We start from the raw sequence: 11,108 nt of genomic DNA, 5'->3' as shown, positions 1-11,108 counted from the left end.
ATCACAACACCTCTGTGAGGTAGAATTATCATCTTTTACATGCACACCTGCTTTGCAGGTGAGGAAAATGAATCTTGTGTTAAAGCACTGGCCCAAGACACACTGCTTTTAAGCGACAGTGCTCATGACTCACGATTCTAACACGAAAGTAAACGGATGCCCTTTCCCCTCATCCATCTCTTCATCCCAGATCCTCAGACAGGCCAAGAACTTGGGAGAGTCTGGCTCTGGCCTCTGAGTGCAGCTGCTTAACAGAAATAATTCTCCCTTTCAGCAGTCTCCTGCATGAAGGGAAGGACGGCCCCACAGCTCTGGGCCTTTCTTAGAAGCAGCCCAGGGTAACCTCTGTGCCAGGTCATCTGGGGAGGAGCTCTGGGGAGATGGGAGGAGGAGGAGACACAACAGGTCAAGCTGGAAATAGGAGTGGTGAAACTGGTCCTGGACGCCTTCCTTGGTGACTCTGAGGTTAGAGAAGCCAGACTTAGAAGCCTGGCCCAAGGAAAGTGGAGAGCCTCAAGGAGCTTGCTCCCCACCAGGGACTCTGAGCGTGGTCTGTGGCAATCTGGGTTCTACTCTTCCAAGTCCACCACCTCAAATCTGAAAGAGTCTTTCTACATCAGCTGTGAGGAACTGAGGCCAGAGCAACTTTCTTCTTTCCAGTCTCCGAGTGTGCCACGCTCTTTCCTACCCCAGGAACCTTGCATATGTCGCTCCCTCTGTCTGGAATACCCATGCTCCAGGTCTCTGTCTCTGAGGCTCAGGACAAATGTTACTTCCAGATTGACCTCACCTGCCCATTCCATCTGCCCCCCTCCTTCCCTCATCTGAATTATGACCCCTAGTATTTCCTCTCGGTTTCCTGTTCTCTTCCTTTGGCACACACAGCTCACTCTTAGTAGTGGGATTCTTTCACTAATACTTAATCCTCCAACAGACTGAGAATGCCTTAAGGATAAGGGTCTGGCTATTTACTTATTAATTTTGTAGATACGGTATCTTTCACATAGGAAATACATAAAAAGCACTGGTCAAATATATGTGAAGACCCCAAACCACACCTCAAGATAGCGACCCTGTTAGTAGTGGTGTAATGGGAAGACCCCGACATGAGACCCGAGTTTTTGCGCCCTAGGGCTGTGGGGTTGCTGGAATTCAGCTTCAGAAGAGTGAAGGAGACAAAAGGATCTAGTTAGAGTAGTGGGACAGCCATTGAACAGTAACATTTACTAAGGAAGTAATGTTTACTAAATGCCTACCATGTGCTGGGCATGCTCAGGTGCTTTGTTTCAAGTATCTTCACAATCATTCCATGGAGAAGGATCACTCCCATTCCACAGATTAAAAAAAAAAAAGAGAGAGGCACAAAAAGGCACCTTTCCAACAGCACGGTAAGCAGAGGAATGAGGCTTCAACTTCACACGGGGTGAACTTTCCACCTCTGGGCACCTCTGTGCTGTTCTTGAGGGAACCATCCCCAAGGCGGACAGTGATGGAACCACCTAGACTTCTGGATCCAACAGTTCTACAAACCTAGTGCATTTGCTCACAGGCTGTGTCAGCTCGGACAGAGCTTTTTAAACCTTGCTGGGCCTTGGTTTCTTGAGCTTTCAACTGAGAGTCCTAAAGCTCCCAGCAGTGACAGTGAGGCTTGAATTTAATGAGATGACACAAGCAACACTTCTGATCTAGCGCCAGCCCAGGACCGCAGCAGAGGCTCCATGAGAAAGGCCAAGAGGAAGGAAGTATGCTTCTCCTCCCTCTGTCAATCAGCCCTTCCTAAGAGCTGACCAGGGAGAGCCACTCCATGCCTGTTTCCTTAGCCTTCACCCAAGAGACCTGGAGACAATGCAGACACACAGCCTCCGGGCAGCAGCCAAACCATCAAAGCCTCAAAAAAGATGAATTCTTGTCACTTAGGTTGAGTTTGTTTCTAGGATTGTGGTGGAAGAGCCAAGTCAGTCCCTGTCCACAGCTGGGAGGCTGCTGTGTTTCCAAGTTTGATGTCGTGCCCACAGGTTACTTGTTGAACTATGATCGTGCTAGTCTCTCTAATTTTAGGCTTTTAAGGAACATTAGGATTCTTTAGCAGAAATGATCTAGAGGTGGATACACTAGGGGTGAACTGTGACTGAGAAGAAGGGCTGTAGTTTGACAGGAACCACCATTTGTGGGGGTTTGGGACTTAACCTGAGCAAGGGGATCCATGAATAAAACTGTTCTTAATAGAACTGTTTCCCTTTGTAAATTTCCTTAGGTATTTAGAAGCAGTATTTTTAAGTCTATTTTTAAAAACAGATAGTATTTTGATAATGGGCGTATCAGCTTCATCAGATGACCAAAGGGGTCTGTGGCACAATGACAACGAAGAGCCCTGTATGTGGAACCACAGGGCAGTGTGAAGTAATCCTGGGCCTCCACCGTCTGGCAGCAGCCGTGCACCGAAGGTCTGACTGACTCGGAGGCAGCCAGGGTCTAGGACCAGCCAGCACAGAAGATGAAGCTGCCGCTTCCACAGTGCGTGCTGCGAGGGGAGCCCAAGTGAGTGCCGGGGCTCTGCTTCCCAACTGGGCCCACAGCTGAGCAAGCAAACACAGGTCAGATGGAGAGAAGAAAGGAGGGACATGGGAGGAGCAGGGTCCCTGCCTCTGGTTTCTGGCGGGCCCACCTTTACCTTCTCATAATACTGGATGTTCTTGTCAGCCAACCCCATGAGCAGCTGCCGGAAGTCCTGCCTCTTGTTGTTCTGCCACCTCTCCATGTCGGCCTTCAGGTCGGCATTGAAGCACTCCATCCGATCCTGACATTTCTCCACGTCTGCAGGCACCTGGAAGCGGGAGGCACACACGGGGGCTTTGTGTGACAGGCTACTCCTGCCTGGGGGTCCTCTGCTCACAGACTTGTGGGAGGCCAAAGTGCTACATTAAAATGTCACCAACAGGCTCCCTCCCTTGGAGACATGGATCTGGGCTTCTGGGTCTGAAGAGGGTCTCTGGAAAGGGCTCTCCTAACCTAAATCTTCCAATCAACAGAGACTCGGGAAACCACCACTGACATGCAGGGAGAAGAAACACAGCAACTCAGAGTCAGATATGTTTGGTTCCTTTCAAGATTTACCCATCCAAACTGAACAAATGTGTGCAGACTTTGCACATACATAGCAGGTACTGGGTTTTGCCCTGCTTTTCTCCTGTGCCCCACATTGGAACTAGAAGAGAAATAGGTTTCCCCAGATCCCGTGAATTAGTCCGTTTCTTACGATGTTTCATGTTGCCTTTCCTAATCAATCAGAGAATCAACTGCAATAATAAGACCACCCACCAGCTTCCTCAGCCGAACTCCTCCGTTACACACACACTGGAGACTTGCTCATGTTCCTCTAGATAGCAGATAATCACAAATGAAGTGACAGTGAGGTTAGGCCTAAGAAAATAGGAGGGAAACAATTTTTGTGTATCAAGAGAAAACAGAGCAGGCAGTTTCAAGATTTTCTTAATGAGGTCCAGAACACTTTCTCAAAAAAGAGAACTGTTGCTGGGGTTGTGGCTCAGTGGTTGAGCGCTTGCTTCCTATGTGTGAGGAACTGGGTTCCATCCTCAGCACCACATAAAAATAAATAAATAAATAAAGTTAAAAAGAAAAAAAGGAACTGTGGGGGAAGGGGGGCTGGGGTTGTGGCTCAGTGGTACAGCACTGGCCTAGCACTTGTGAGGCATTGGGTTCAATCCTCAGCACTACACAAAAAAGTAAATAAATACATAAGTAAAATAAAGGTATTTTAAGAATGTGAAGTATTTTAAAAAAAAAAAAGGCGGGGGGGGGGGGGGGGGGGACCATGGCACTTGACACAGGAGCCTAGATGCTGAGGTGAGAAGTTACGAGGACTTTCACTTTCACTTTGTTTTGGTGAGTTTCATCTACAGCAAGGGCCTTTTGGTCACAGCAGTTCCCAAAGCACAAGGACTGCTTCTCACTCAAGTGTTCCACTAGGCCCTGTTGGTGGCCAGTGAGTCGACGTGCCCAAAGCTGGGTCAATGAGACTCTGTAGGTTTTGTGTGCTGAGGACAAGGCACCTGAATGTCTCCAAGCTGTGCCCAAGAGCCAATCTCGGCCAATAAGGAAGTGTAGCACCAAGCCTATGGGCAAAGAGCTGGTCAGAATGAGGCCTACACAGCAAGGCCAGGCCCGAGGGCACGGACTCCTTCTCAGTGCTTGGCTACCTGCCACGGGAAGGGGTTCCAAAGTGCTTGGTGAGAACTAAACTTGAGTGAGACAAGGGTGAGTTGGAGAAAAAGACACATCAAGACTTCCTGGCAACTTACGAGAAAGAAACTTCTAAAAGAAAAAGCAGACTTCTTCAAAGTAGCCTTCATGAGCCTCCATGCAGAAAATATCTGCTTGTCATTACGACAACACACTCCACATTGGCACTGAGCAACACGAAGGTGCTAAGGTCTCACAGGCAGCTTCTGTCTCAAGTTGCCTGCAGTTATTTTGAGAAGAAAAAGGAACAAGCCTAGATGCAGAGGTGAGAAGTTACGTGCACTTTCACTTCACAGGGAGGAGGAGGAACAGCGAGGAGTCCAAACTGGGTGAAGGGTCAGGCCTCCTCGAGGAGGTGGCACTGAGATGACTTTGAAGATGAGAAAGTGGGACATGACAGTGAAGAGGGAGAAGTACATGCAAGTGAGAGGCAAGGAGGTACCTAGACCCCCAGGAGGAACAGCTCACAGGCCTGGGGTCCACAAAGGCATATTCAGGAGAACTCTCTCCAGTTGGTGAGACGGGGGATGGGGGTTAGAGGATTTGGATCCTGGAACTTTCCCTGAAGGCCAGTTTTTCTGAGGCCCATTTAGCTCATGACCCCTTCTGGAGAAGAGAAAAGGCCTCCCACTTCCTCTCACTAGTCTGAAACTTCCAGAGTTTGAATAATACTCCTATCACTTACCAGATGTGCGACTTGGGCCTCTCTGTACCTCAGCTTCTTTTTCTGGATAAACATCTATCCACCTTATAAGACTGTTGTGAGGTTCAGTGACATAGTACTTGTAAAGCACCTGCTGCCTGGCATATACTAAGCTCTCAACAAATATTAGTTCATATCTGTTGAGAGCCACAGCCAAAGAGGCCCCAGCAAACTTCCAGCTGCCAGCTGATGATTGGCTCACAGGGGCCCCAGCAAACTTCTAGCTGCCAAATGATTGGCTCCTCTGCGGTGATGCTCATTGGGCTGTTTCCCCTCCCTTTCAGACCACGGAGCTGCTCATTGGGGGACTTTTTTTGGCTCTGCCCATGCGACCCAGCCAATCAGCCTCAAGAGCAGGAGGAGTGGGGGAGGTTGAGAGGCTTGTGGGAAGCCAGTGGTGGCAGTTGGGCTCTGAAGGTTTTTCCTGAGGAGCTGTGTGGTTTGGCGTGTGTGGTTCTAAAAATAAAGTTCGTTTCTTTTGACAAGTGGCTCCTGAATTGTGCCCAGCCAGACTGCGGCACATATCAGTATAATATTATAAATTGCTATCCACAAAGGAATCTAACTTTACACAGCCCACTCAAGAATATTTTATTACTCCATGTATTCCAAAAAAAGGATTTTTTTTCCCATTTTACAAATATGTTATATTACTAAATATGTTCTGTCAAACTTGATGCCACCCTTTGCCCATGCTACCCCACCCTGAGATTTCACCAGACCTGAAAGATGAGTCAGCACCTCACCATATATTGGCATGAGGTTACACTGGACACCTGGAACCAGGCGGTAGCCGTAACACCAGAAGGGAGAGGATGGATTAAACCAAACTGGTGGAGACAACTGACAGATCTGGCAACCAACTGACCCTGAGAAATAAGATACAGGGAATCAGAAAGGAGCTTTAAGTTTCTAGTTTAGATGACTGGACCAACAATAATGTCACGAAGGGACTTAGGATGTAGGACAGGTCCACGGTCCACAGCAAGGAAGGAGTTGTACCCATGGGAAGAGTGAGACTTCCCTCCACAAAGTGGGCTGAGACAGCTAAAAGACAAACCACCAAAGAACTCAATTAAGAAATGGATTAAAAAACTTGAATAGACATTTTTCCACAGAAGACAGCCAAATGGCCACAAGCACATGAAAAAAGACTTCCAATCACCGATCATGAGTGAGGTAGATGCATTTCCAAATTACAATGAGATACCACCTCACATCCACAGGGAAGCACCTATCAAAATACAGAAAAACAATAATATGGGGACTTGGAACCCTTGTGCCCTGTTAGCAGGAAGATAAAATGGTGCAGCCACAATGGAAAACAGTATGGCGGTTCCTCCAACAATTGAAAATGGAATTTCTACATAATCCTGCTGGAATCTACTTCTGGGTATGTACTCAAAATAACCAAAACCCGGGTCTCAAAGAGATAGCTGGATACTCATGTCCACAGCAGCATTATTCAAAATTGTCAAAGGAGAAGCCACCCAAGTGCCCACCGATGCATCAACAGATAACAAAACACAGTATGGACATACAATGGGGTATTGCTGAACCTTAGAAAGGAAAGAAATTCTGACCCACGCTATGACATAGACGAACCTGGAGTTCAACGTGCTAAGGGAAATAAACAGTCGACAGAAGGGCAAATACTGCATGATTCCATTTACATGAGGTACTTAGTTAAAGTACTTAGAATAGAAAGAGAAAGTAGAACAGCGGTTGCCAGGGGGCTGAGGGAGGGGGAGTTGCCTAGTGGATGCAGAGTTTCAGTTCTGTGTGGAGAGCCATCCTCACGCGTGACTGGGTGACTCCCGGTTTGGGTCTGAGGCTTCTGGCTGTGTCGGAATTTTCCCGGCCCTCTCCTGATGAGAGAACCTGTCCGTGTGGGGGTGTGACTGACCACTGACCCTGGGGGCCCAATCACTGACCCTGACCTTGGAGTGCGGCCCCCCCTCAACCTTCATTGGATGGAATTCTCCCCTGAATTTCTTGTTCCCCAATAAAAGGCTACTCCCTGAGTGCTCGCTCTCTCTCTCTCCTGCTAGCCCTGAGTAATCCTTGCCACCCTACAGGTGGTTCGAGGTTGGAGCCAGAGAGGGGAGCCGTCTCGGACCTGGTCATAGAAAAAGGTAACTGAGTCTGTGTGTTTTATTTCGATCTCTGCTAGCTAACTTTTATGCCAAGAACCTCATTAATGAAACCAATGCGCAGGTCGCTTGGTGGAGTTCTGCAAGGTGAAGAGTTTGAAAGATGGCTGTACAACAAGGTGAGTGTATGTAATGCTACTGACCGTGCACTTAAAACTGGTCAAGACGACAAATTTCGTGTTATTTATATAAGAACATTTAAAAAATATATATGAGAGGGAATAAAAGGTGGATGGGGAAGGCAGGGCCTAAGGGGAGATCCATGAAGAAGCCTGTAATTACAGAATTAATAAAGGACTCAGCAAAGATCCCTAAGAAAGGCGGGCACAGAAGTAGCAGGAGGTGAATCAAAAAGAACAGGCCAAAGAAGCCCAGGGATGGAAGGAGAGGGAAGTGGGTAAAAAGAAGAAAGTAAAGGGAACCGAGCGATCTGTCTGAAGGGACCAGCTTGTGAAGTTCCCCAGATTTATGAAGAAGAGGAACGCTGCAGCTGACACTCAGGCCTGTGTTCTTCTTGCTCTTCTTACTGGACGGCATGTGAGTGACAATACTTTACTGACTAGTCACATCCAGCGTTCCTCCTTATCTCAATGTTTTCATTTCTGTGACCGAGGGACGGTTAAGTCAGGCTCCTCATAGCTGAAAGATGTGGATATGGCAATGTTCAATGCCTGTGGTAGGGCGGTGCCTACTACAGACCCCAGAAGAAAAGAGACATCACCGCGTAAGACCTCAAAGACCCAAAACTTCTGAATCGAGGACAAAATGGCATTTTTCACATAGGTTCCCCTCTCTCTGTCACCAGAATCTACTTTACAGAATATGTAATGGCTGGGAGGGCTGGGAGAGACTCCGGTGGGATGAGATTGTGTATTTGTGCGTTTGGGGAGCAGGATGGGGACCTATGTTGACTCAACAGTCATTTATAAAGGTATTCCTGAGCTCATCTCACATGTGGGGCCCAAGGGTATAAATCTCTTTTTTTCCTTGAAGCTAAGCTGGACATGTCAAATGGTCTGCTCCCATGACGACCATAGGTTAATAAAATGCCCCAAGACTAAACAGGGCGGACAAAATCCCAAGACCTGGGGGAGAGGTGTGCTCATGGCTTCCGTGGGACAAGTGCCAGGATCAAGGACAGCTCTGCTGACTCAGGATGGCTGTCTCCTAGGCCATAGGCTCTGAGCTAGCAGATGGGGCCAAGATCCCTGATTGGCACCGTACAAAGAATAGCCACATCGATCCCCACAGCCCTCAGGGAAGCCAGAGTGAACAGGCTAGCCACCTCCAGCTCCCAGCGACCTTGTCTGTTTATCCCAGTGTAACATACAAATATTTTCAGTTTCTATGTGAGCTGTGAAAAAAAAGTTGAGAAAACATAGACAGGGTAAAAAACAAACAAAAAACAAACAGGTGAGACCAGAGAGCAAGGCAAGTGCTAAGATGAGTCACAGCACATACAGTAAGAACTGAGAGCCGTGAACTCACCTGTACCAAGACTGGGAGACACTGGGGACACAGAGACCCAAGACCCAAGAGAAGGTCCACGGTCTCTCCCCAGTCCCTCCAGGGTTCATCTCCACTGACTTACAAAGCCAGAGCCCTCCCTTCCACATGCAAATACTTCTGGGGCCGGGACCCTGGTGAGGAGAGGATGCCAGCCCCACCATTTGTTAGCTCTGGCACACAAGCTACAGGATTCCCCAAGCCCTGGAGCCTCCTCTGTAAAGTGGAAACCCTCAGACAGAAGGCCGGAATTAAAGAGCACAAAGAAAGATGACTGAGTTCTGCCCTCCTGGGGCTGAGCCTGTCTGGCTTTCTAACACAGGAGGAGATGATAGCTGCTTTGGAGAGAACTGGCAACTGCCAGGTGTCTCTTTCCCCACTTGCCAGACACGTCTGGAGATGACAGGTAGCTAGCGTTGCTTAGTTCTCCAGTTTGCAGGCGCTGCATAGTAAGAAGTGTCCCCGCTGCAATTTAAAACTAGAGTTCTTGCTGTCTGCCACATCTGCCCCATCGCAGAATGTTCGCCCTCCTGGTGCTTTTCAGGGCTTATAAAGGTGCACAGCATTTTTCTCTTTTTTCTTTTCTCTTCTTTTTCTTTTTTCAGACAGGGTCTCACTATGTTACCCAGGGTTGGCTTCAAACTCACCAGCTCAAATAATATACACGTCTCAGCCTCCCATGTAGATGGGAGGTGCACAGCTTTTAAGAGGGCTGGGTTGACCAGGTAAGCCCAGTTCCTACTTCTCTTCTTCTAAACCTGAGAAGCTCAGGAGATTTTATTTTCTGCTTTCATTTGTCGCCACACAACACACTGGTTCACCTCCACATACCACTCACTTCCACACATACTGCCCACCCACCTCCATGCCCACCCACTCATCTCCACATGCCACGCCCACTCATCACACACCACACCCACTCATCTCACCTCCACACACCACGCCTACTCATCTCCACACGCCATGCTTACTGTTCACATTGCCATGCCCTCACCTCCCCTGATACATCTCACTTTCGTTCATCAGGCACTGTACCCAGTACAAGACCCAGGGGCCGGGACCCTGGTGAGGAGGGCCTAAGACAGCCCCTTCCTGCCTTGTGTTTGACCTTTTGAAGGTAATGGGAAACATTTTGCAAAGCATCCTCTCCTGGAATCCCTTCTTTGTTCTTTCCTGAACTAATGATACATGAACATGTTAGCATTGAGAAGGGTCAAAGGCAAAATAAAGTAAAACATAAACTTTCCCTCCAGTTCCCCTTGCTGACTACACTAAAGTTTGTATACCTCTACTTCAATTTCATACACAATTCCTGGCCCCTCTTGTTTCTAGTAATAGCTCTGATGCCCTCCCAAACTTCTAAGGAGGGTCAAATTCTAAGATTTACACACGCCTATGGCCAGCCGCCTTCTAAATACCTATAATTTCTCAATCTCAAAATTAAAATGAGGAAAACTAAGTGTACACCATCCATAGATCCATTTGCCTGAGACTAAAGCCACCTCAGTGTTTGCTGAGCTTTCTCAAAGCCTAAAAACAAAACAAAACTTTATGATTCTTCTGTTCCACACAGCACTGGAGGCCTCATCACCCCTCCCTTAGCCGGGGGGCTCCCAGCTCGGCATCTGGAGCTGTGGGCACACAACCTCAACCTAAAATCCCATCCTAGGACTCCTCTGTCCTAAGACAACCACCCCAGTTTGAAACCCGAAACCCAGGTCAGAGACTCTTGAAGCCACTTCCTTCCTCTGGGTTAGAGAAAAGTGATCAGGTTTCAATACCATCCCACGGCCTCACAAAAATCAACGTTCCCTCATCTTTGGGGCAATGGTTTGAAGATTTCACTTCAAAATGAAGCAAGTCACCGATCCTCTTAGATCTTCTGTTAACACGCTTAGGCCCAGGGCCCCTCATTCCCTGCATCCCTGCCTCAGACCTATGAGCACTGTTGTGCCCACCGTCAGTTACCAACCAAACTAGCAGAGTCCTTGGGGCAGAATCAGCCCTCACCCACTTCCTGATACCCTGGCTTTTATCTCACCAATAGCAGCTCTGGTTTTGTGAGCTCAAACCCACACCAAGCAAAGCACAGCAAAACCTGAAGCTGTTTGTTTCTGAGATGTCTCTCTGCCTGCTGTCAAGGGGGAGAGGTGTGTGGGAGGGGCGGGAATGAGGAAATAATGTCTAAAACACTGTGATCTGAGAAAGCAAAAAAAATAATAATTTTTTAAACATACATGGCAACAATGTTCATCGGCATTCCCAGGGGAGACACCAAGAGCCATGTGCAGCAGAGGTTCATGTGCTGCTAGGACAAACACAACACTGGGCACTTTACACAATCACAGTGATCACATGTCTGAGACCAGTGAGGCTCACAGAGGCTAATGAGCGATGAGCAACCTGGGGGACAGAGCTTGGCTTTGAACCCAAGCCCCTGGGCTTCTAATCCCTTTCTACTGTGCCATGATAGACCTGGATAGGCT

General features: G+C 48.1%; 1 protein-coding gene across 1 annotated transcript in view; it reads right to left on the bottom strand.

Moving 5' to 3' along the window:
• The window catches only part of Snx30 (sorting nexin family member 30), a 104,220-nt gene that overhangs the window by 6,512 nt on the left and 86,600 nt on the right, over positions 1 to 11,108 (bottom strand). The window contains exon 8 of the mRNA XM_027943034.2: positions 2,672 to 2,824. Coding sequence (XP_027798835.2) covers positions 2,672 to 2,824 — 153 coding nt within the window. The remainder of the gene's footprint in view (positions 1 to 2,671; positions 2,825 to 11,108) is intronic.

The sequence above is a fragment of the Marmota flaviventris genome, chromosome 13 (assembly GCF_047511675.1).
Source record: "Marmota flaviventris isolate mMarFla1 chromosome 13, mMarFla1.hap1, whole genome shotgun sequence".
In the NCBI taxonomy this organism is placed as follows: Eukaryota; Metazoa; Chordata; class Mammalia; order Rodentia; family Sciuridae; genus Marmota; species Marmota flaviventris.
This window is presented reverse-complemented; position numbering and strand designations above follow the sequence as displayed.